This window comes from Orcinus orca, chromosome 3 (assembly GCF_937001465.1).
Source record: "Orcinus orca chromosome 3, mOrcOrc1.1, whole genome shotgun sequence".
Lineage (NCBI taxonomy): Eukaryota > Metazoa > Chordata > Mammalia > Artiodactyla > Delphinidae > Orcinus > Orcinus orca.
In genome coordinates, this window is record NC_064561.1 from 97541092 (window position 1) to 97568903 (window position 27812).

The window sequence follows — 27812 nt, forward strand, 5'->3', positions numbered from 1 at the left end:
AGTTGACTATATTTCCAAGTCTGACTGGGAAATGTCTGCTCTTGTAATCTAGTATCACATTACTTTCCATGCAGAATGGAAACTAGAGATATGCCTAATTAAAGGAAAATTAAGTTTAATGTAACAGTAGTATTATAAGCGACCCCAAAATTGCATAATGGTTATGTCTGAGTAGTTTCTTTGTCTTGTTCAGACTGTTTAAATGAAAGTCCTTAGTTGCTTTTCAATCTCTTTGGTTACTTCAGTTTACTATTTATAACAATTCACATTTATTAGTCATGTTCCTAGATATGTTCTCCCCACCGGAATCCTGTTGCCTTCTTTTCTTTATGAGTTGTTTCTAATTATCCAGTGGTAGGAGGGACAATGTTGGAGTCTGGTACAACCAACAAATCTGGGCTCCAGTCCTGTCCCTACCTCTTATTAGCTGTGGTCCTTAAGTCATACAACCTCGTCTGAAATGTAGCCTCCTCATTTATATGACACAAATAGCATTTACATCACAAGAAGGGGATGAGGATTAATTGAGTAAATGTACATAAAAGAACATAACACCATGTTATCAGATAATACATATTCATAAGCTGTCACTCCTTTTTTTTTTTTAAATTGTTACTTTTACTTATTTATTTATTTCTGGCTGCATTGGGTCTTCGTTGCTGCACGCAGGCTTTCTCTAGTTGCGGCAAGCAGGGGCTACTCTTCATTAAGGTGCGCGGGCTTCTCATTGCGGTGGCTTCTCTTGTTGCGGAGCACGGGCTCTAGGCGTGTGGGCTTCAGTAGCTGTGGCTCACGGGCTCTAGAGCGCAGGCTCAGTAGCCACGGCACGTGGGCTTAGTTGCTCCACGGCATGTGGGATCTTTCCGGATCAGGGCTCAAACCTGTGTCCCCTGCATTGGCAGGTGGATTCTTAACCACTGCGCCACCAGGGAAGTCCCCTGTCACTCCTTTTGTTGTTGTTATGTTATTCATAGTCTCTTTGATGGCTGCTATATTGCTTTATCTCTTTTTTAAATTAATTTTTATTGGAGTATAGTTGATTTGCAATGTCATGTTAGTTTCTGCTGTACAGCAAAGCGAATCAGTTATACATATATCCATTCTTTTTTAGATTCTTTTCCCATATAGGTCATTACAGAGTATGCTTTATCTTTTGTTTTACCTTTATTTAAAGTAGTTTTTACCCATTATGCTTTAGTATATGAAGCCTTAAAGTACTAAGTTCCGGATGTACATGCTAGATATAACATACCTTGAATGCCTGTGATGTTTAAGGAACATGCTTTCAAAAAATATGTATTAGTAGAAATTATTCTCACTATTTGACTAGCCTGTCATCTAGCTTCCAAGAAAAGGTCAAAATGTACATTTGGATCTAGGGAATTTAAGCAGATTTGCTGAACTCCCCAAGAAAAAAAGTCTGCTCCAGGCATGCAGTCTACCTCTTTTCCTTTTCAGTTCATTTGGGCCTAATATTAGATTGGTTTCCAACATGGTCATGTCCTTATATTCCTGCTTAGTTGAACTGCAGTTCCATACATCATTCTCAAGAAATGTTGCCCAAAGACACAAAGGTAGACCCACAGATTAGCACTGGAGACCACAGCTGCCTAAGGCAGGTGAGGCCCCAAGAAAATATAAAACATATAGAATGTATTAAAAGGCAAGTCTCCACTCAAATAGTATGATTTGAAATTTTACTATGAGAATCATTCCAGATGGACAAAGGCCTGAAAATAATCTTTTAGTGTTGGTAAGTTATAGCTTCAGCTATATATCCAAAGACAGGAGATGTATGTGTATGTGTACATCTGTTGCATGTATGTACCTATGTGGTGTGTTGTGTGTATCTGATGTATGTATATATGTACATCACATATGCTGTGATTGTATGTTCAGATTTACCTGTAACTGGCTGTATTTAACTACAAATATCTGCAATTGTATGTATTTGATGTATTTCAAGGTCTCATTTTCACAGTAGATACTAAGTACTAAGTGTACATTATTCCACAAATAGTAAGCAAATATTAAGTTAGAAGTCTGAAGAGGTATTCCACATACCTTGTTTTAAGGGTATACTTGCTCATTAATCAAAAGTAGATTATGTTAGAAATCAGAGCAAAAGGAATTGATCACAATAATATCAGATAAAATCTTGAGTTTGAGATAAGCTGCTTTTAGATATATTTTATAAATAGAGAATGTTTAAGAAGACACAGAATAGACAGTTTTATATTTATGAAAGAGATTTGTATTGTGTTAATGATTATTTAGTTAAAAGCTATTTTTGCACTATTAGTTGCTACACCTGAATTAACATTTTTCATCTACTCTAAATTTTTTAAACTAGAGCAATAACTTTTAAATTACTATTTAAAGCGTTATTACCCTTTTATAATTAAGTCTTATGAAGAGCCACAGTATATTTAGCAAAACAGAGTTGAACTGCCCTCTTTGAGCTGGAAGCAGGAAACCAGGAATCCAGCTTGCTTGGATTTTCCTTCCCTCTTCCCTCTGCTTTCTCTTTCACTTTTCTCTTCCTTTTGCCCCATCCCTGGAATTGAGGAAGTACCTGGGGGTACTTCAGAATTCAGGGTTCTTTAGCAATCTGCTGGGAAGTTACTCCTGGATTAAAAAGTCTAAATAGCAATTCAGAATAATCCCATACTGATAATACGCGAGCATGACCCCAGACATAATACGCAAGCGTGACCCCAGACTGATAATACGTAGGCACTGAGATAGTTGTTACTGTTTTATAGCTTTGATCCTTTAGTAACTTTATTTAGGGAAAATATACTTCTGTTTGGTTTTTGCTGTTTTATTTGATTATTGTCATGTATAAACTTTCCATTAAGAATTTAAGTTTATAGGCCTGACCTTGCTGTCAGTGGGGGCTACTTACCTATCAAAAAATTGAGATGTTTATTATATCCCGGCTTTGGGATTCAAGCACTAAACTAGGCTTTGCAAGTAAATAAGGTTGTTTCTTCATCTTTTAAGTATGCTTGATATGACTGGAAACTAGAAAGCTTTCTTTCTGTGAAGGCTAGATTGAAGTGGGGCTAGACTGGAGGCAGGGAAACTAATTGAACTGGGTCACTGGTCAGCAAGAGATGTTGTGGATCCAAATACGTACAGAGGCAGTGGGGATGCAGAATCTGGGGGAGGTTGAAGAGCTGTTGAGGAGACAGAATCAATAGTACAGTAAGTTCCTGATTGAATATGACGGCAAGGAAGAGGAGGAGTAAAGGATGACTCTCCTGGCCCTGATCTGGGCAACTCATTGGTGCCATGACCTGATAAGGAATCAGAGGAGTAATAGGTTTGGAGTCAAGAATGGTGAATTTATTTTTGGGCACGTGGCCTTTGAACACCTGTGGAATATCTAGGTGAGGTCCCAGATGCAAAAATGCAATGTGGAGCTCTGGAGAGAGGACTAGGCTTGGAGTCATTAATGTTTTACAAGTTCATTCTTGTACAGTGAACTGTACTGATAGCAAAGTCAAAATGTTATTCCTTTTTTTTTTGAAAATGACGTAAACACTTTTTTAATAAAATAAAATGACAGATTTTAGGCCAAACATTGATACAGCATTACTATAAATAAAATGTGCTTTTCTACAAATATAAAGATGTCCAACAAGGGAAAAGTACAAGTTGCATAACAGTAGCTTTATATGACCCTTTTTTTTTTTAACACCTTTATTGGAGTGTAATTGCTTTACAATGGTGTGTTAGTTTCTGCTTTATAACAAAGTGAATCAGCTATATGCATACATATATCCCCATATTTCCTCCCTCTTGCGTCTCCCTCCCACCCTCCCTATCCCACCATCTAGGTGGTCACAAAGCACCAAGCTGATCGCCCTCAAAATGTTATTCTTATAAATGCGTGATTATGGGTGTATTAAAGAAAGCTCCCTTGTAGTCCTTGGATCATATGACCAAGGCTTCCCTCCTGCCAGCTTGTGACATGGTGCCTTGGTGGCCTCAAGAAAACCAGCTCAGGGGGGATGAAGAGGGTCAGAGAAAAATTGCTTCTGGAATTGTAATAGTAAAGCTGAGACCATGGTATGAAAGCAAATGTCCCATCATTTTGCACTTTGTGGTATGATGGTTTCTATTTTTCCTGGTTAACTTTGAGATTATTATTTTCTCCCCAAGCAAACTGTAAATGTCTTATAGTTAAGGGACTGTCTTCCTCCTTTTTCCCCTTGTCTGTCCTCACCTGTCATCACATACCCCCATGACAGATCTTCAATTTAAGAATACAGGCTTTGGGACCAGGTCGACCTGGGTGTGAATCCTAGCTTTGCTGTTAACTGGCTACATTCCACCTCTGTCTGCTCAGTGTTCTTTTCTGTAGCATAAGGGTTATGCTAATATTACTTATGGGTTGATTCATTTGCAATTGCAGATGTTCAGTCTACAGAGACAACAATTTCAAGTGGTTCAATCCAATACTGTGCAGTGTTACAGTGAGGATGAGGTATTGTGTTTAGACTACCTTGAAAGTGCTCCATAAATAAATTTTTTAATAATGATTATATGATTGACTACTACCACTATAAATATTGCCTCAATTAACTATTTTCAAAATGATACCAGGAAAGTTAAAATTGCTTACGTTGAAAATCTAAAGTAAAATAAATATAGGAGGAAATGTCTTACAATAAGATCTGTGAAATATGAAATATCAGTGTTTTCCAGAAGTATGTTTCCTAAATCTTTTTGTTTAAGCTTAAGATTACAAATCAAAGGGAGGCTCAAGAGGGAGGGGATATGGGGATATATGTATACATATAGCTGATTCACTTTGTTATACAGCAGAAACTAACACAACATTGTAAAGCAATTATACTCCAATAAAGATGTGAAAGAAAAAAAAATTACAAATCAAGTTACAGTTAAAAAGACAAAATCAAAATGACTTAATGGTTTTCATTTTTATTATATAGATGTTGATGAAATACACAAGAAAAGTTCTTCAGTCTCATAAATTACTGAGATAAAACAACATTTCTGTTCTCTTCAATTTTTATTCAGGCAATACTGTGAATGATGATTTTTATTATACAAACTGTAGTGAAATTTCAGTGATCTGGAGATCACTTATCAACCAACTTCAACTAGAACACAAACCAAAAGCCTGCAAATTATTAAAAAAAAAAAAAACCCTGTGCAATTAAAATAGATACCACAAAGTACATGCATAAAATCTCTTGTACTTTTGTTTTTAAATTTCCATAATAAGAACTTTAAAGAAATAAATAAAGGCAGATGAGAAGAAAGTATGAAAAGATATTTTTAGATGGTCTTCAAGACTGCATCATCTTCACATAGCTGCTTTACTTTATGGAAGAAAGAAAACAACCTCTGAGATACCCATGCTTTGCTTAGTTACTGAAGGATAATCCTTGTTTAGCTTTTTGAAATGTTATAGTGTTAATGACTCTGACTGTAACTCCTACCCTAAAAGGGGGATGCTGTGAGATGGTAATATCCTTGGCACCTGCTCTTCTCGCCTGTCCCTCTGGCACTCCTAGTTGCATTAGTACTGTACCAATAGTAAGTATTTCATGAAAACCCACCCTGTGATGTCATGCTGGAATCAACAAAGTAAATTTAAATATTTTCAAAGAACCCTCTTGTCCTTTACTCCTGCCAAACCCATTCATTCCAACCTTATATATTGTTGTGACAAGTGAGATTATCTGATTTCTCAAGCTGTCCAACAACCTGGAGTTACGAAAAATAGCTATGACAACAGGGAAATGAGAAATACATAGAGAGATGCAAAACCACACAGCATCATGTGGGAACAGGTAGAGCAGAGATTCCAAACTAATGCTTTATGGTCCATATCCACCTCACAAACATGTTTAGTTTAGCTCCCAATCTGTTGATCTACACAGTATTTTTGGTTTTGTTTGTTGATTTTCTTCAGTTCCTAACACAAGTATCAGGTGATTCACATTTAAAAAATATTATTTCAAGTCTCCCTTGAAGAACTGAAGATCGGGAAGCACTGAATCTACATTCCTAAAAAACATTAATTAGTTCTTGGGAATTTAGATTGACTGCAGTATATTGATTGCAGATGGAGGTATCTGGTTTTCTACTGCCCCTACTTTTAGGGAGGGCATTTCAATATTCACAGTCCCCACTCATCCCCATTGTCTCACCAATACTGAAGCTTAGTGTTGGTTGCCATTTATCTACAGTCTGGCTAAAAAGAAACTGAAGAAAATATTTGTTACATCTGAGTGTCCATCGAAGTGAGGAATGGGAAGGCAGGCTTAGTGGGCTGAGTGTTATTAAAAGACAGGGAGTAAGTGCATTTTTTTTATAGAGGAGAAAAATGTCTCAGTGTGTAATATGCAAACAAAGTGTGTCTGTGTCAAAGAAATATAAATAAAGCAGCTTTGCTCATGTACTTTATCTACACGACCCTTTAGGCATTTGCGCTTAGTAAAGAATTCTTCTATAGCTTGGAGCACAGCTTCTCATTCCAATAAAGTTATAATAATCAAGGAAAAGTTTTGCTAGGTCCAGTAAATGCTATTTTAAAAGATAAAGAGGTAGATAAAACTTTCCAGAACTACTTCAATCTAGAAGAGCCAAAATAAGAAACTTTCAGTGTGCAAGTTGAAGCATTTGAAGCTGCCAGTATTTAATAATTTCAACCCACAAAAATGGCAGCTTCACATTAATTAACCTACTATAAAGTAGTAAGTTTCTGCCACCTGCTTATTTCACTTATATGGAATTCCTTCTTTTCCCACAATATCAAAAAATGAGATAGTGATTTATCTGGGTTAATAAAATTCAAAATATATAGAAGAATAGTTACAGATACTATGTGAAGCTTATAAAAGCAATTAAAACATACAGTACCATGCTTCATTACAGTCTGAAATATAGCTTATGTTCATGGATGTGATAATGTATTCCGAGTGTAATGATTGAAAATATTTTGCAGTTGATGATCCCTGCATTATGAGAGGATAGTAGCTTCACAAATCGAATCCCCTGAGATGTAATGCTTTCTCTAGAGAGGCTTACTCTATTTAGCATCTAATAAATATGTTCTAGAAATTAACTACATTGCACTTTGTTTGTTTTCCTCTGTGGATGCAACTTTCACCTTTTATAGGCTTTACCTGAGAAAGAGATCATCACCTGAAATTCAGTAGATTTTATAAGAATCTTCAGTAAATGCAAAGGACTTAAATAGAAGCTTTTGGGGATGAAGTTTTATTTAAAATCTTTCATTTAGCATCTGAACCATTCTTGCAAGTGATGTATTTAGTGCACACAAATAATTTTTAAGCACATGGTGGTTACCCTATGCTACATACATATCCTAAAAAATTGAAATGTAATAATTAGTAGAGAACTACATTATCTGATATACTTTAGTTGGAAGAGTTTGGTTTTGTGTAAAGCATAAAATTTCAGAGAACTAAAATGTTTAAATTCTGCTTTTAATTTCAGAGCTATTATCACTGAGGATAAATTGCATTTCCTAAACTGATAATAGTTTGTTTATAACTGTGTATATAAATATTTATGATATTACTGATTTATTTAAGGAAACTGTCAGTCATAGTCTATTTTCTTGAAGACATCTCTCTCTGGACCTGAAAAATAGTTGACTGAATTTAATGACTATTTCATATATTGTGGATAGATGAAGGAATTTCATCAAGATTTGCTGCAATTAAATCGAGTTGAATTCTCTTACCAAAAAACACACTGAATCAAGTCATGTTAATACACTTACTTTAGCAAAAATAGTCCCTTTACTGAAAATATACTTTTGCATAAAATGCCAGGTGTTTACTTGTTTATTTTCAAATATCTTGAAATAAAAATATTTAGTGTATTAAGGTTTTGGTGAAATCAGAAGAAGTGTTTCAAATATGTTATGAGGGAAAGATTTAAATTGTAGAAACTATTCTTTGAGAATATAGGGAGAATTTTCAAGCATCTGAGATTCTATTTCAAATATTGTTTTACTCAATGGTAAACATATTACTCTGGCTGATAACGTATATCCCAATAGATTTTTTAAATAATCTATTCACCCACATAGATTAACCTAAATATAGAGAAGAGTAATATAAAATATAGAGCAGATTAATAGTGCAGGAGCCAGGAATAACTAAGAAGATATTATTATTTAATTATTAGGTTTACTTATATTTTCCAGGATATAGCTGCTCACCTTTGACGCTAAGTTGGGCTACTTTTTACTCTGCCTTTAATTTTTGCTTTTAATAGACTAGATATGTAACACGTACACACGTAAAGAGACTGACCTTTCCTTTAACTATATTTCATTCAAGCCGAAAAAAGCAATTTTTAATGAATGACTAAAACTGGGAACAATTAGGAAAGACCATAGGTTTCCCATGTTGTTTCTCACCAATTGAAATGGCTGATGGACCACATGCATTTATCTTCTCTTCCTCCTAAAATCTTGCTAAAGTGACATTAATGATATTAAAAGACAGAGAGAGAGTAGGAATGGATATAAGAGAGGATGAGAAAGATGTCAACACTTTTGTAGAAAACAGAAATCAGAAGGAAGAGTGCTAACTGTCTTAACAAAGCAGAGGAACTCATAACCTCAATGCTTTCAGAGAGGGCCTCCATGACAGGTGAGCTTGTTGCAAGTGAGCCTGTTGGCCTGCAGAACCCCTGCAAGGCTCAGTTCTCAGAAGCATCAGATATGCTAAAAGGCCCTTGTGATACGGTCAAAAATCCTTAAATGACCAGACATTTGAGAAAAGCTTTTGACGTAAAACAGAGAGATGAAAACAAACAGAAAAATGAGACTAAGAGGAAACAGAGGCAATGCAAATAGCATAAGAAAACATCAAAAACCGTAAGTACTGTTCTCAGAGATAAGAAAAGCAATTACATCCTTGAAAAAGAACAGTCTGCTCTGAAAGAAGGAAGAGTATGAGTTTCCAGATTGAATGGGCCCACCAAATGCCCAGCAACATGTATGAAAATAGATCTACATGAAGGCACATCATCATGAAATTTTATATTGCCAAGGATGAAAAGGAAATTCTAGAAGTTACCCAAGAAAGAAGACCGGATTCATGCTATAGATCAGAAATGAATGGCTCCAAATCTCTTACAAGCCATATAGGTGATAATTATTTTGCAAACTATAAGTGTATCAAATCAACATATACCTTAAATTTATACAATGTTATATGTCAGTTATATCTCAATTAAGCTGAGAGGGGAAAAGGCAGTACGAGAAGCTAGAAAATGATGAAGACAATACCTTCAAAACTAAGGAGGAATGGTTTTCAACCTAGAATTCTATACACTGTTCAACTAGTAATTAATTGTGAAAATAAAAATTCTTTTAGACATTTAAGGGCTCAAATTTTATCTCCCGTTAGCACTTTAGAAGATGTGTTTCATCACAAAAGAGAATAAACTACAATAGGGGGAAGACATGGGATCCACAGGACAGCTGAAAAGGGAAATCTTAGGATGTCTGGGCCCCTATCTGTAGCAGTCTTCACCTCAGCAGGAGCAGGAGTTTGGAGGACTTCACAGTGGAGGGCATAGACACAGGAGGGTGTGGTTGGGTAATGGAACTAATAAGTTAATTTAAGTGTTTAAGCTTTTGGAAAAATATTGGTAGGGATTTGAACCATCTATAGGAACATTCAAAAAATAATGATGCAAATATAAACTCCAGATAAAAATTGAGGAATAAAGGTTGGTCGTAGTGTACTACTTGGCTCAGCAGTGAACATAAAAGAAAGGGACTTTCTTTTACTCATTTCTTATCCCCTTTATCATTTTGCATGCAGTAATCATACAACAAATATTAGTCAAATTAACCTACAGTTCAACAATTCTCTATGTAATTTGTTATTTCTCAACATTATTGACTCTCTTTAACTTCATAATTCTCAAACAAACAAAAAAATCCTGGGAGATACTTTTGATTAACATGAAATAGGTATCCCCTATTCAGACTGGCACATCCAGCAATTTTTGATTAGAGCCATGAGTCTCCAAGTCCCTGAAGAGGTGGGAATGTTCATGCAGAGTCCCAGTTTCACATTGCAAAAATGTTGGGGAAGAGGTCACTAAAGGAGAGACCATGTTGATGAGCCATCTCTCTCATCTACCAGCTTGCTTTGGAATGGGGAGGACTGCTAGAAGTGAAGTGGATGAATCATAAGGGAGAGAAGGAGAAAGTTCCAAAATTCAACACAAAAATGACCCCAATAGTTTAGTTATTAGTAATATGTAACATCTTGAATGTAGAAACCTGAGAGGATAAAGGAAATAATAGACTTGTGGTGAAGATACCAGACATAAAGATTCCCAAGTAGTTGCTGCAAATGGCTCTAGCTCATGACTCACCTCCCCATATTCCCCACATTCCCCACAGATAACCAATCCCAGTCAATCAAAGACAATTTTGAAAGGAACAGATCTATGCTTCTCATTTCATTTGAGCACATCGTTTGCAAGGTGAGGGGTGGGATAGGGGGAAGTTAGGCAAACAGAACAAGAATGAAACACATGGATCTTGTGTCTAAAGAGTTTTGTAGAAAGGTCAAAAGCATCTGACAGGTTCCAGGAGATTAAATCACTACAGAATAATCAAGACATGTCCTGATAAAAGTATTGATCCTAAGAAATAAATCACATAACTTCTAGACATTAAAAGCAAGACACGTTTGAAGGGGGAGAAATCAGGTTGTACTTAGGTTTCTCCACAGCAAAACTGAAGTACTTGTCTATAAAGCTCTGAAAGTAAAAATAAGTATGACCCCCAAATTTAATACTTAGCCACGTTGTTCCTTAAACATAAGGGTAACAGTCTTTCTCAAACATTCAAGAACTTAGGGAATTATATAACGAATCTGTCTTTGAAAAAAATCTATGCTTTGAAAAAAAGCATACTTAAAGATGCTACCTAGCCACCCAAGAGATTAATCAAAAAACAAAAAACAAAAAAACTCAAGGATAAAAAAACAATCATGGAGAGACTCATGGTATTTCACCCATTTAATATAGAACCAGAGCAAAACAGCCATGAGAATTGTGGTTAGAAAAGCAGATGGAAACGTTGAAACCTGATAATGTAAAAATAATAATATAGCTAACAAATATGAGAGGAGGAAGAAAAGCCTGCCAGTTTTCTCATCTCTCCTAGAAGAGAGTCAATAGATTCTGTCTGAGATTAAAGTGTAGAATTTTTTTATTTTTTTATTTTTTTTTTTTGCGATACACGGGCCTCTCACTGTTGTGGCCTCTCCCACTGCAGAGCACAGGCTCCGGACGCGCAGGCTCAGTGGCCATGGCTCACTCCGCTCCGTGGCATGTGGGATCTTCCCGGACCGGGGCACGAACCCCTGCATCGGCAGGCGGACTCTCAACCACTGCGCCACCAGGGAAGCCCTAGAATTTTTAAAATAGCTCAGAATTCTTAAAATAGCTCAGAATTCTTAAAAGTTTTCATGAAATTTTAAAATTAATATGTAAACTCTTTTAAGAGTTGCTATTTTTTATGGTGAAGAAATATTTAACTGAAGTTCTATGATTCTTTTAATTTCAATTCAGTTTCTTTATTTTCATTAAATTCAAGTAAAAATCAAATACTTTTTAAAAGCATGTATAATAATATATATCTCTGAAATTATTTTTATCTTTCTTTTGCTGTGTATATGCAGAAGATCCTAGAAGAATGTTTACCAAAGTTAGTGATGCTATTTCTGGATAGTGGGATTTGGGATAATTTTTAAGCTTTCTTGTACTTTCCTTTATTAATTTAACTTTTGTAATAAGTTGTGACATTTTTACTTAATAGAGTCATTGTTTAAAAATCATGGAACTGAATAAAATTATTTTCATTTGACAGCTAAAAAAGTGAGTACACTAATGAGAACTTACTGTATAGCACAGGGAACTCTACTCAGTGCTCTGTGGTGACCTAAATGGGAAGGAAATCCAAAAAAGAGGGGATATATGTATACATATAGCTGATTCACTTTGCTGTACAGTAGAAACTAACACAATATTGTAAAGCAACTATACTCCAATAAAAAATAAATAAAGTAAATTTTTAAAAAGTGAGTACAGATATTTCAGGAACATCTACCAACAAAACAAATGGTTATTAACTGAGCCATATTTATACATTCTGCTGTTGTGACTCTTTCAGCTGAACACTGTTGAGAATCCTTTTGGGGTTTTCACATTATTGTAGAAAATAACTGAGCCATCCTGTGCATAGTTTTCTGTATCAGTTAAGATTCTTTGGTTGCAAGTAACAGAAACCAACAGAGGCTACTTTAAGTGAAAACAAAACCAAGAACAAAAGCACAGAAATTATTGGAAAAAAAATGGGGTAATCCCCAGAATCAAAAATAAAACCTAAGTAAGGTAGGCCTTGGGAAGGATAAGTATGTGGGATCTCTAAGTAGCTGAGACTAATAAGAGTCTCTTTAGGGAACTCCCCAAGGATGCATGGACTCCAGCTGTTTTTCTTCTGAAGTCATTCCAGGCAGAATTCAGATATCTGCTGGTGAGTGTGCTTAGTCAAGTTTGGGGCACATGCCCACCTGCAGCCTGGGGAAGGGAGGGGACCTTTGATTAGAGCTCCCAAACTGCACCCATGGAAAGGAAAATTGAAGGCTTGTTACCAGAAAGTGGGAATGAATGGATGCCGGATGCCGGGCAGGTAAAAACTACCGATGCCCCCATCTCTGCCTCACTTTAAACTTGCAGTAAAGTAAGCTTCTCTCACTCAGTATGCCTCTAGAGGAATTAACTGATTTAGTTTCTTTATCAGATCTGTTCCTTCATTCCTTTCAAGGTAATTACAGGCTGCTTTTTCCCTGTCTCATGACACTGATTATTAGCTAAAGCTAATTCATCAGCTAGATATAGGTGAAACACCTTTAGCTGTCTTTCAGGAAAGGCTTAGTAAATTATTTGTCATTCTCCAGCCCAAGAAATGTTCTCCCTGTAAGTAAAAGTTTATTAGATACCGTGAGAGGTCTCTGGGTTCAGCCATTTGCTGTCCTAGCTATAATTAGAGAGCTAGACAAATTATATCAACTCCTAGGGAAAAAATCCACACACATACTCTTTTTAATAAATCCAATTTACTCTATTTGCTTGGTATTAACAACTGTTAATGTTATGTCCAAATTCCCTTCCTTCCTCATGGAAAAAACTCTATCACTACAGCCAATACATACAAATGGATAGTTAATTACTCTGCACAGAGGGTTATGTGATTCATCACTGCAATGAGGAAGTGAATGTTGCCAATATTCAGCTTTTTCCAAACTACATAGTGTTATATGGTTTATGTCCCAATCAATGGTGGCTAAGCTCCAGAAAGAATTACTACCTAGATGTCAGGGACTCATTAAACTGATCAGTCTGTGGTCCTTTGTCAGTGATTTCCAAACCTGGCTGTGTATCAAAATCACTTGGTGACATTTTAAAAAAAAGGAGAATCAGGAAAAGATACAGCTTCCTGGTATCCACCCGCAAAGCCACTGAATCAGAATATTTTGGGTTGGGTCAGGGACAAAGTCAGGGTTTCTCAGGGCCTGAGGTTTGTACAGTTCGGGGTTTCTCTTTAAGAAAATGAATGCAAAATATCTTGCTTTAACCGATTTTACAAAAATATATGACCATGTGAATACATTTCTAGGACCAGGCCCTGGTAAAGGTCCATGTAAATGATGGACCCTGAAGCTTAACCTTCATTAGGTTAAGCTGTGGGCTAGGGCCTAGGAATAAATGTGTGTTTGCATGTCTGCATCTGTGTCTGTGTGCACATGTGAGCGTGTGAACCTGTGTGCATGGTTCAAGCTCCCAGGTAAGAGGATCCAGGGCTGGGACTCTCTCTTCTCCCTCAAAAGCAAAAAGAATAGGAAAGTTTAGTGTTCTCTACATTTTAATCTAGTTCTGCACTAAACTTTAAAATCTCAGATTTTGATACTTTGAATTTCGTATTTTTATTTACTTTGCCCTTCTTATGGCAGAAATGCCCATCAGCAAGAATTATTGCCAGTTTCTAAACTAGCCCATACGCTGCACAACAGCCCCTGAGTTACAGCTGCTCTGGTTATAGTCAGGGAGGAATAACTGAGCTCAACTTTCTGTGTTTCGTTTTAGTTTACAAATAGCTTTTTGCTTTTTTCCCATGATTTTAGATATCGAATTTCGGCACCAGTAAGTGTGTTTGTTTGCCTTAAGGAGCGCTGAGTTGGAGAGAAATGGTATTATAGGAAATGTCAAGTTCTTCACTTTGGTAAAATTAAATGATCTGTCCAGTAGCACCTTTTTAAAAACTGGTTTTTAATCCTTTATAAAAGTAAAACTTGCCTAGTGTTGAACATTTTAGAATGCATAAATATTTAAGGAAACATATGTTACCTATAATCTCCCCAAAGATACCTACAGTCATCACAGTGTTTGACATACTAGAGCTACTCAATAAATATTTTTAGAGTAAAAGAATAATATGAACTCTAGAGAACACATAAAACCCCTTTCTGAGTTTTTTCCCCTAAGTGCCTGTAATTGTGATATCTAAGATACCCATATTTAAATGAACATACCTTGAGTACTAACAAGTAAAGTCCCTCTGCTAGACAATGATGATATAAAGATGAATAAAGGTGGCCTTTGCTCCTCTCAGTGGAATTTATATCCAGTAGAAGAAGCCAACAAATCCCTACCAACACAAGGACACTTAGACACACAAGGACACCAAGAGCAGCTACGTAAAATCCCACGTTGCAAATTTCTTTCAAATCTAAGTGCCAAAAAGATTTCTTTTCTCTTGACATTCTTGACTGTTCTCTTTCTCTCATTCCACATCCACTCCATCAGCAAATATTGTTGGGCCCATATTTAAATTCTATTCATAATTCAACTCCTCTCCATCTCCATTATGCTGCCCTGGCCCAAACCACTATCACTTCTTGTCTGGATAATTGCAATGGCCTCCTTATTGGTTTCACTGCTTCTGTTCTTTCCTCCTTATACTCTGTCCTCAATCCAGAAGCTGGAGAAGTCCTTTGAAAATTTTTTAGCTCATAATGCTCTTCTGCCACAAATTCTCCAATGTATTCCCACTTCATTTAGAGTGAAAGCCAATGTCATTAAATTGGCCTGTAAGATGATTTTGTCCACCCCCTTTTCCATCAACTCCTTGATCTAAAATCTACTGCTTGCCATCTTGCGCCTTTGCTCACTCTAGAACAAGCTAGCAACCTTCCCACCTCATGGACTTGGCACTGGGTTTTCTCTGCACAGAATGCTTTTCCCTCAGATACCTGTATGGCTTGATCCCCTCCCCTTCAGATCTTTGTTCAAATGTTACTTTCTCTGTGAGGCCTTCTCCTTCCATCCTAATTACAATTAGAGCACTCCTACCTCTGGTCCCTGCTTTATTTTTCTTCAAAGCATTTTTACCATCCAAAATATTATATAGTACTATTTATTTGTATTCATAATACGAGCTCCACGAGGGCAGGGATTTGATCTCTTTATCCCCAGCTCCTAAAACATTTCCTGGTGCGTAGTAGGTGCTCAATTAGTATTTGTTGAAAGAAAGAAGAGATAATATATTCACTCGGCTGACATCCCCACATGTTCTTTCTTCCTTTGGTTTCCTTCCTTTCAGTAGCAAGATACTTTTATAATGTTTACTGGGCAGCTCGACAACACACATGTTGTCACTAACCTTGGTATTTCTTAAGTGGTAGTCGCTGAAATCACATCCTACTTTTCTGCACACTGGGGCAGATAGATGTTTGTATCTGACGCATGCTTGAAACTGATGCCCTGTCTTTATGGTGGTGTGGAAAATTCAGTTCAGAAAGGTGGCCAAGGCAGATAGATGACAGAGACACTAATGTACTTTTCCATATCTATGAACCAACATATTTAAGCCTGGAATTCACTTCTCATAAAGTGAGGAAATCTAATATAATGTCAGGATTTTGAAAAGGATGCATAATTCTTTGATAAGTAATGTATGTATTTATGCAGGCTGGAATAAAAAAGAATCATTGAACCAGGGACTTTAGGTTCTCAGCTAATGTTAGAGTGGTAAGGCTTTTTTTCTTCCTCATCTCAAATTCTAAAATTTAATAAGGAGATTGTCAGGGGAACCTAACATTCCACTCAAAGGGTTGGTTACCACCAAATACAGCACCACTGAAAACCAGAGTAGTGGATCAGATTCCTGTTAAATGAAGGTTATTTCTAAATGCACCCCTTGTTCATTACATTTTTGGATGTCACGTATTCAGAAGTAGTTTCTACTTACTCAATCAGATTTGTATCTTTCTGCATTAAAATAAAAATAATTAAGAAGGGATAAAGCAGGAAAAATACTTATCCTTGCTCCTAATGTATCAAAAGACCTTTATTTAAAAAATTCCTTCACTTGAACTTTTACTTTTCCACCAACTTGTTTATCTCATAGGAAGGAAAGCAGACACAGCCTATAAATAGTGCTTGCATTTCTGTTTCAGGATGTATAGGGCAGGAGAGCCTCTTCCCAGTAAGGTCAAGGGCCACAGGCAGCTTGCTCCCTTTGTAAGTCAGACAATACTCGCATGTTGCTATTCTGAACTCAGTAAGCAGAGTTATGTAAAATAAATGCCCTATGTGCAGCATCTTGAAAATTCTAGCACAATTCAGTGTCTCCACTCTGTTATCCACCATTTTTGGACAGTTTTCATACAGATTTCTTTTTCACTTGATTTTTAGAGATTTAGAGTTCCTAAGTAAAGCATACTCCACAGTCTTTGAAATTTCCAGAAGTAAATGAGCATTTGGAAAGTTATCTATAACCTTATTTGTTCCCTGAGGTTACTTTATTATTTTAAGAAACTTCAAGACTTTTCATGTCTCCAGAGGATAGACTAAGTTTATTTTACTGGTAGTTTCCTTCAAATTACATGGAAAATTATCTGTTGTCTAGAAAGCTAGTTCTCTGCTGTAGTCTAATGATAGAAAAATTATGTGCTTTTCCTCTTCATCAATTTAATTTAATAGATATCTACTGAGTACTTGCAAGGATAGAGGCACTAAGCTAGGAATTTTTAAAAATGTATGACACCATGAAAAGATGCACAAAATCATTAGTGCTTAGGGAAATGAAAATTAAAACCCCCAATCAGGCACCGCTTCATACCTACTAGAGTGGCTGTAGTCAAAGAGACAGACATTCCCAAGTATTGGCAAGGATGTGGAGTCACTGGACCTTTCATATGCTGCTGATGGGAATGTAAGATTGTACAGCCACTTTGGAAAACACTTTGGCAGTTTCTTAGGAAGTTAAGCATAAACTTAACCATATGACCCAGAAATCCCACTCTTAGGTATTTACCCAAATGAAGTGAGAACATATATTCACACAAAGACATGTGTGCTAATGTTCATAACAGCGTTATACCTAATAGCCAAAAAGTGGAAACAGCCCAAATGTCCGTCTAGAGTAGAATGGAATACTTTTCAGCATTGAGAATGAACGAACCATCAGTACACATAGCAATGTAGATCAATCTCATTAACATGATGGACAGCTAAAAAACCAGAAACAAGTGTGTTCGGTGTTTGACTATTTGTATGAAGTTCAAAAACAAGAATACTAATCTGTGTGATGGGAAGTCAAGATAGTGGTTATCCTTTTGGGGGAATAGTAGTGACTGGAGTCGGGGATGAGGGTGCTTTAGGGGTGCTAGTCATGCTCTGTTTCTCAGTCCAGATACTGTTACACAGCTATGTTAACTTTGTCAAAATTCATCAAGTTGTACCTTGAGGATCTGTGTGATTTTCTACATGTATGTTAGACTTCCAAAAAATATATTAAAACTATAAAAAATGAGTGACACTTGATTATCAGAGATTCAGGAGTCCTAGGAAAACACTCTCCATGTTCACTGCTTCACAGATTTTACAGTCTTGGGGAAGATGGGCATGTTGATAAATAATTCTGATATGAAACAAACTCTGATAAGTGCAGCATTAGAAATATGAGTAAGTGCAGTGAAATAAAGAAAAATATTTACAAAAAAGGACAACTTGGAAAAATGTAGGGTGTAGTCACTGTTGGGTTTGCTACATAATAATGGGAGGAACAGAATAATGTTTAAAAGTGGAATTAAAGCTATAAATTAGAAATAAAGGGATTAAAAGCATTGGATTATGTACAAGAAGTCATAACTGTTTGAGAGGCAAAGTTGTTTTAAAATATCAGAACACATCAGTTATTTATATCCTTAAAAATGAGTTCTTTTGTTTTTAGTTGACTGACTTTGCTGGAGTTGTAGGTTACTCTGTTCCAGTGGTTCTCAGCCTTGACTTCACATTGGGATCACAGGAGCTTTTATAGTTTCTCCTGAATCAGAATCTCCAGGGGTGGGACTCGGGCATCTGTACTTTTTTTAGGCACCTGTGATTCTCCTGAACTGCCAGGGTTAGGAGCCACTGCTGTAGTCCCTGCGGGGTAGAGGGAACCTTTGCAGGGACCATGATGCAACAAGTGTCTCTGAAAGCGCCGTTCCTTTGTTTTGGGGGTTTCTGTGGCTTCCACAAAGAAGAGCACTTTTCATATTTATCTCTCTGTATCCGTGCCAAGAAATTTCTCTGCAAATGGCTTTTATCCAAGTATTACATGAAAGATGTTAATCCTACTGTTAAATTTTAACCCTGATTCTTTCATGCACTAGGGCATTTCTTCTGATTTTATTACAGGTACATAGATCTACAGCAGATGATAGAACTGGAAGGGACAAAATGGCACATGCGGGTCACTTGTTAGTGCACTCATATGACTAATCTTTCTCCTATGAGGAAAAAAATGTATTTTTAGTCCTAACATTTATATATCAGATCTTACAGTGTAAAAATAATACCTGCTTTCACTTAGAAAATTTTAGTCCTCTACTTAGTTCATTCACTTGGTATCTCTTATTAACTTATCCATGTTTTTTTCTCTTTGCTTTCAAACAATTTTAGAATTACAGAAAAGTTGCAAAAATAGTAGAGAGTTCATGTATACTCTTCATCCAGCTACCTCTAATGTTGAGGACATATAACCACAGTATAGTTATCAAACTAGGAAATTAACTTAAAACAACAAGATTAACTAAGCTACAAATCTTACTTGAATTTCACCAGGTTTTTCCTTAATTTCCTTGTCTGGTCCAGGATTCAATCCAGCATCCCACATTGTATTTAGTTGTCATGTCTCCTCAGGCTCCTCTAATCTGTGACAGTTCCTCATTCTTTTCTTATACTCCATTATCTTGACTCTTTTGATGAGTACTGGTGAATTATTTATAGAATGTTTCTCACTTTGGGTTTGTGTGATGTTTTCTTATGAGTAGATTGAAATTATTCATTTTGGTGAGAATACTGCAGAAGTGATCAGGCGATACATTATATCTCTATATGTTATTACTGGTGATGTTAACCTTGATCATTTGGGTAAGGGGGTGTCTGCTGGGTCTCTCCACTATAAAGTTACAATTTTCGATAGTCAATAAATATCTTTGGCACTATGCCAATATTCTGTTTCACCTCAAACTTTCACTCACTGATCTTTGCACCCATTGGTCGATCTTGCCTGCAATAATTATTACTCTAGTCTTCACCTGGTAATTTTTTTTTTATTTCCCTCATTCCTTATACATTTATTAATTGGAATTCTTCTGTAAGGTGCCCTTCCTTGGCTATTTTTTTATTTATATCAGTATGAATCTGTGAATGCTTATTCAGTTTTCTGAATTATAATCCAGTACTATCATTATTTATTTTGCTGCTCAAATTGTTCCAGCTGTGGCCATTGGCAGCTCTTTCTGATTGGATCCTCTGTCTTTTTGATGTACCCTCACTCATTTCTAAGCACTTCTTTTTTATACGATCACAAGATATCCCAGAATCATCGTCTATTTTCCCGGCCCCAGTTCTGGAATCAACCATTTTTCCAAGAAGCCCTGATTTCTTTTATTCACTTTATTGGAGAATGATACTTAGAAACTAAGATCTGGGTGCTAGTAGATCATTGCTACTGGGGTATCCTTGTTCTGAGTTCCTCTCAGCAGAAAGAGCTAGGAAATGTATGTATGTATACTAAGCCATGCATGCATGCACATACATCATATTTATTATTTCTACATGTATTTATCTGTAATGTATGTATAAAATACCATGAGTTCATTCTAATATCTCTGATTCCAGTTCAATACCACAAGATTCATTATAAGCCTCCCCCCTTTTCTTATTTGTAACTTCTTTCCCTAACAGTGAAAAGACTGGCTCTCATTATTTATAGTCCTAGATTATGCGTAAAGTAGTTACTGAATTGCTAACTCACACCCCTGTGAGAAATAGATTTCCTAACTGGAGTGCAGTATTTGCTGACAGTTCTTTTTGGTTTTCACTTTACAATATCCAATCAAAATCATGTTTTCTGAAGCCACTTAATTCTTAATTCCCATCCCCTTTTGTGTGGTTATATTATTTGCTGGGGCCATGTTGTTCATTTGTAACACAGTTAGGTTCATTTGTTACTGTTGGTATTCCACTTCGGGTTCCCCATCCTGGCTCGTTTTAATTTTTTATTTTGGGAAGTATGTAAAGCATTACTATGGCTCAGAGAGTCAAAGCTATAGCCAAAGAGAGAGTCTAAGAAGTGTTTGTCCCCCTCACTCTCCCAACCTCACCTCCACATTCCATGCCCCCTTCTTTTCTCCCCTTTCCCACCAACCCCCTATAGTTAAACAGTCTCTGTAGTTTCTGGTGTGTCTTTCCCGTATTCTTTTTTCACAAGTGAGCAGATTCATGTTTTTGTGTTTGTTTATTTTTTTAATTGCATTGTCTTTTGGATGGTGGTAGCACATCATGTAAACTCTTTTTTGCACTTTGGATTTTCACTGAATGATTTGGAAGTTCCTAGTGATCTTCCCCCATTAATTTTTTTTACAGCTGCATAGTGTTCAACTGTGAGGATGTAGCATAGTTTATTTAACCACTCTCCTATGTATGGGCATCAGGGGCTGTTTCCATTATTTTGCAATTACAATCAACGCTTTAATGAATAAACTTGTATGTGTGTAATTTTGTATAATTAGAAGTATATTTTCAGGATAGATTCCTAGAAATGGAGTTTCTTCATCAAAATTAACTACATATATGCTCATGTCTTTCAGTCACTCTGTATGCCTATGGAAACACCTTTTAGTGAGTTAATGTATATCCTTGATCATCATATGTTTCTGAATTACAGCTTTGAATTTGTGTAACTTCTTTAACTTTAACTTTATTAGTTACACTTAGCACATTAAAAAGTGCATTAAAATTGCATTGGGATAAGGAATTAGTCTTGCATAATTTATCCCTTTTCAAGGCTTAATAAATACCATTATAATGTGTCAACAGCCCCTAGTGAAGATAGTAATCATACCTTCCATTTACAGCCCTATCATCCCAGGTGCAGGCTGTAAGTTCGTGATCACCGATGGAGAGCAGGCAATTCAAGAACTCTAGCAGTGACATAATGACTAAGTATTTATATAATGGTCCCATTTGCCCAGAGCTTCTTATTTTTCAAAACTCTTTCAAGTCTTTTCATTTTAAATCAACTGCACCACTGTAGAATGGCGTGGGGAAATATCGAATAAATCAATATTTTATTTATGTAGTACATTTGTGTAGTGCAAAGTCCCTTACATGTATTATCTCATTTGAACCTCAGACCAACCCTGTGAAGTAGACAGGACATATAGTCACCATCCCTATTGTGCAGGTGAGGAAGCTGAGACTCAGGAAAGTTAAATGTCATCCTGAGGTCAACATCTACTAAGTAGTGAGGCTGGAAATGAATTTGAGACTCTACCACAGCTAGCTCATGAAAAACAATAAAAAAATATATCCAAAGGTAGGATATATTCACAGAGAGGTAAATTATACTCAGTATATATTTCGGGATTTAAAGATACTCTTGGACCCTGTTTTATAGTCACAGGGTAAATACTTGGCTACCTATGAGCGGTAGTGTTTAAATTTTGAATGGAGGTAAAGGGAAATATATTCTGAACATACACAGGCTCCTCTACCACCCTGGATGCTGCTGCTGTGAAAGAACGAGCCCTGGCTTTGGAGCCAAACTATCTCCATTTGCACCCTAGTTTTGCCACTAAATAGGCATGGGGCCTTGGTGAGGTACTTAACCTTAGTTTTCTTACCTCTACCATGGATATTGTTTTTGCAGTGCTGTTGGAGGGATTAAAAGTAACTTCACCAGGAAGACTCATCCCTGGTGCCATCTAAATGTCATTCTTACAATGATCATTCCATTTCCTTCAAAGCACTTGTTACAATTTAGAATTATATATACTTTTGTGTCCACTTCACATCTCTCCTTCTAGAATATGGGCTTCATGACATCAAGGACTCTGTTTATTTTTGCTACTCCATTTATGTCTTATGCCAACCCCGTGCTACTAATCATGGAGTGAATATTTCTGGAATAAATCTGCCACTTCCTTGTACTTGTTTTTATTTCAGCCGCACGGAATGACCTGCAGCTCCCCAGTCCTTTCACATCTCTCTGCCCTTACATATGCTATTTCCTTAGCCCGACATAGTAGCCCTCACGCCTTTGTTTTTCTGGAGAATCCTTACTCATCCCTCAAGACCTAGCTTAACTCTTCCATGAGGGCTCCCGTGATCTCTCTCCTCCCCTGAAGAGTGAGGGGCTCGCATGCCTCTTGGCGTGCCTCTATAATAGACCAAACCACATTATAGTCATTGGCGTGTTCAACTAATATATATATATATATATATATATATATATATATATTTTGTGTGTGTGTGCGTGTGTGTGTGTGTGTGTGTGTGGCATGCGGGCCTCTCACTGTTGTGGCCTCTCCCGTTGCGGAGCACAGGCTCCGGACGCGCAGGCTCAGCGGCCATGGCTCACGGGCCCAGCCGCTCCGCGGCATGTGGGATCTTCCCGGACCGGGGCACGAACCCGTGTCCCCTGCATCGGCAGGCGGACTCTCAACCACTGCACCACCAGGGAAGCCCTCAACTAATATTTTTAAGAACTGATTCTGTACCAGGTGTATGCTAGATGCTGGGGATACAACAGTGAATAGGAAATCCGTCATTCTAATGGGAGAAGTGAGCTGCAAAAAAAGTACATAACTGAACAAATAAATAGTAACTTTTCCGATATCAGAAAATGACAGGGCAATCGGTTCTGAGAAGCTGACCTTTGACTCGAGATCTGAAAAGTGAGAAGCTAGGGATGGGAAGAGATGGGGGATGAGCATTGTGTTGTGACTGTTTACTTGGTTGTTCCTCATTTCCACCCAACCCTCCCTCCCCCCGCCATCCCCACTGAACTGACCTCTGAGCTCTGTGAACCTTTCTGTCCCTATGACCGAGCACAGGCCAGGTGTGTCACACCACAGTTCCATACGCTGGCAGTGCAGCATGTTGGAATTGCCAGGTGCCTGGGCCCATGATTCTGAACTAGTAGATCTGATGTGCAGCCAGGACTGAGAGCCGGCTCTCAGCTTACTGTCTACTCCCCACTTACTACCTTGTGATACTGGGAAAGGTGTTCCATCATTCTGTGTCTCAGTTTCCTGATCTTTAAAATGGAACTACCAATAAGATTTTGTAAGGTTGCTGTGAGGATTAAATGAGATAATGTGCCTAAAATTCTTAGCCCAATGCCTAGCACATGGATAGTCAGTAAGTATTGGAGAGAAATGCTCTAGGGTGAGTGCTCATGAAGTGTGTGTTGAGTAAATGAATGAGTTAAGGAAAAATAAAATTTAATTCTTACTTCAGTAAATAGAACTATGGCAAAACAAAAGCTGAATACCTTGATTCATCTTCAGTTGTCTTATTTACTGTTTGTTTTAATTTGGACAAGAAAGAAAAAAAAGGAAAATACCAAACACTAGTGATTTTAGCATCTGGAATTAGTAGCTGTTAACTCTTCATTTGCTTATCAAGCAGCCTCTGGAAACTCCACAGATCACTTGATTTACAGTTTTCTGGATAGTGCGGGGCTTTCACATTCTAGTCTCAAACCTCAGTAAATATACGCTCTCCACTAATGTGGGGTCATCCTGCATCTTGTGCTCCATCTTTTGAAATCACAGTTTGAGCACTTTGTATTGAAAGGAATTTCTTTTTGCACCTTCTACTTCTTTTATCATACAGGATCCTCAGGATATCATGACCAATGGAATTTATGACAAAATCAGAGATAACAATAGTTTTCTTAGGTCAGGAACACCGATGGGATTAACCTGGGCTATTGCTTATACTACACGAAAATATCACTCAGACCATTCAGCAAACCTTTGCAGATTTCCCCTGCCCCGCCCCACCTCCTTGGAAAACTAAATGCCAAAACAGCATGTGCACAGATGAGAACATCAACAAACTGATAACATGAGGAACTTCCAGGAATTTTTTTTTTCTTCCTTTATAGCATTTTCACTGGAAAACACTGGGATCATGATTATTGTTTTTATAAACTTTAAATATCTGGCTACTTCGGTGTGCTTTGATACTTGAATGCATGGGCATGAGTTTTCTAGTTTAAAAAAAATTACTTAGGTAATTAGCAAAGAGATTTTGCCAAGTGTTTTTTTTCCTGCGAGCTATAAGTCAGTAAGTCAGAAAGAGAAAAACAAATATCATATATTAACGCATATATGTGGAATCCAGAAAAATGGTACAAATGAACCAGCTTGCAAGGCAGAAATAGAGACACAGATGTAGAGAACAAACGTATGGACACCAAGGGGGGAAAGCGGGGATGGAGGCGGGGTGGGGTGGTGGGATGAATTGGGAGATTGGGATTGACATATATACACTGACATGTATAAAATAGATAACTAATAAGAACCTGCTGTATAAAAAAATTAAAGTGAAAAAAGAGTTAATGTTTATTTACATGAGTAATTCACTCTGCTCTTATCAATCTAATCAATTGGAAAATATCATCCGCTTTTAATGTCACAGAAATCAACTCATCCTATCTTAGGATGAGGAAATAATTAGCAAACAATTTATTATTCCTTTTTAACATTTTTGGCATTGTTTTCAGGGTTTTCATTTACAAACCAATGCACTGTAAACTTTTTCTGGCTGGAGGTATTGAAATCTGTTTTCCTGTGCTGCAAAGGTAGAGGTGTGCACGTCTATTTAATCAGAAGTCTGTAGCAAAGAGCCAGATTCACCGACTGGTTGCTCTGCCAGGAAGATGGGTTATGGAACTTTGCAGTGATAAGTAGTACACATCATAGGTGATGGGCTAAGCATCTGCACGTCAGTAGTGGTACAGTGCTAAACAGTCAAGAAGACTAGAGATACTGTCGTAATGTTCAGATGACAGGCTTCATTTCATATGTTAATAGAAGGAAGACTTTTGATACGGTGAGGAAATTCCCCATAACAAATGCATTCCCTTTATTGTGCTCTAGCATAGCACCAATTAAATTCAGCTGTATGTGTAATGTACGTTTAATTCCTAGCGGTCCCAAGAAGGACTAACGTGAAAAATATTATATACTCTTACATTTTACAGATGATGAACAGATGGGAAAAAAATGCCAATTGGTAAAGAAATTCATATGCAGTATAACACACCTCAAAATGGTGTTTACATGTTTTTTCTTTTTTAAAATTATTAAAGTTATCTTGGGTAAAATTTAATTACTGCTTAGGGTTTTCTGTAATGTCATATGTGTAATTCATTTTAATTTATGCCTTCTGCAGATACGAGTGTTTGGAAGTACAGGTAACCTTGTAATGAGTAAAACTGATAAAATGTTATGTTCCAATGAAAGGGAAATTATGGCATGATTATTCACTTTGTGAAAGGGTTTGTCATAGGGCAAGCTTTCCTAAAGCATTTTAAATTGAATTTCGTTTACAAAACATTCATTTACACACAACATTTCAGGAACAAATTTAGTGAGGAAATGAGAGAAATAGTCATAATGAGATAGAGAGATCCCTTACCCTGCTAATGTTTATGCTTGCTTTCTTCCCCTTTGTCCCTCCCTGCAGCACTGATAGCCATTGGGCGATACAGCATGACAATAGAGACTGTGGATGTTGGATGGTGTAAAGAAATTACAGACCAAGGAGCCACCCTGATTGCACAGAGCAGCAAGTCTCTAAGATATTTGGGGCTGATGAGATGCGATAAAGTAAGAGTTGTCTATCAAGTTTCTTTTCTACATATCACTGTAGTTAATAGCTTGATATTATATTCTTCCTCTCTCCCTATATATATATGTTTGTATACACACACATGCATGTACCATTACACAGTAAGTTGCCCGGTTTTCTAAACTTATCTGAGATTATTTTTGAATTTCTCTGTTTAAAAATGAATTTCGTGCTTATACAGAAAGAAAAAACAATCATACACATGCTCAGCTTAGATTTTGGCTTCCTATCCATAAGTCTATGGACCACAATTAAAAACGTTCGCATGGCACACTGCAATGTGCGCGGTCTAAGAGTAAAATTTTGTTCTGGGTTCCAAGTTTCCTACAACAGTAAGATGGCAAGCACAGCGCCAAATTGTTTTGTCACAATCTGAAGTGTGCCATTTCAGTGCTCAACATCTAGGTATTCTGGCCATTTGGGGGCAAGAAAGGGCCAGTGAGGGAATGTTATGTGGGAATTTGCCTCTCTCCACGTTTCAGGCGCCACTTCTCGCACATGATGAGAAACGGTCCCGGAGGCCCCACGGACGGTCAGTGGAGCTGGCCAGAGACGTGAGCATGAGTTTGAGAAATTGTGCTGCATTTACTAAAGATGATCAAAACCTGAATTGATAACCAGGCATTAGAGAGGTGCCTTCCCCTTTGTCACTTTTATGTTTTCCCCTATAACAAGTCTAGGAAGTAATCATTTGTACTGTGAAGGGGAGAAAATAGAGGCTCAGAAAGACCAGGCACTGGCCCAAGACCACTCCTCCAAGACTTTACCCCAGATCTTCAAGTCTGTGTCCAGTGCCTGTGGCAAACCCTGGGGGCTATCTCCAGGCAAGGGGGTGCTTCCTTGGAAAAGACCCACCTCAGATACTTGCTCCGAAAGTGCTGGCATCATGTACTGATTTACACGTGTGTGCTACTTTGACAATTGGTGATTAGGGACAAATCTAGCAAATCCAGCAATGAGAGTGAAACTAAATATGTATGCCTCTCAAAGGACATGCATTTTCTAAATGTAGCAAATCTGGGGGCAAATAAGAAGAATGGCCCAAGATCTTTGTCATTTTTGTTAATTGACCTAGTTCTTTTCTCCATATGCTTTACAATCCCAACTTATACTAGGCCTTTGCCAGTTAGTTATGTTTAGAGAGATTTTATTATATATTCTAAGCCCAGCCTAGAAAGCTGACTGACTTTGTTACCAAGCAACAGCAGAGACCCAGGGATTGCAAGTCTCCCTCAGATTTCACTACTAACTAACCTAACACTGCTACTAACCCTGTCACTTTAAAATGACTTCTTTTAAAACAGATAAAAAGGGTCCACAGTAGGCAGAGTGTTCTAGAAACACTAAACAGTGACAGCAGAGCTTCTCAGCTTCACCAGAAGGAATTGCTACATGAGAACTACTACCTAAGCAAGGATGCCAAAATGTACGCATTCAAAACGTATCTTTGTAGCCACAACCATTCTCAGAAGTCACCATGTTTCTAGTCCATACTCTTTAGG

General features: G+C 37.2%; 1 protein-coding gene across 2 annotated transcripts in view; it reads left to right on the forward strand.

Moving 5' to 3' along the window:
* The window catches only part of FBXL17 (F-box and leucine rich repeat protein 17), a 476179-nt gene that overhangs the window by 427098 nt on the left and 21269 nt on the right, over window positions 1-27812 (forward strand). For both annotated transcript variants that reach the window (XM_033423738.2, XM_004267437.4), the window contains one exon: window positions 26146-26288. In XM_033423738.2, coding sequence (XP_033279629.1) covers window positions 26146-26288 — 143 coding nt within the window. The remainder of the gene's footprint in view (window positions 1-26145; window positions 26289-27812) is intronic.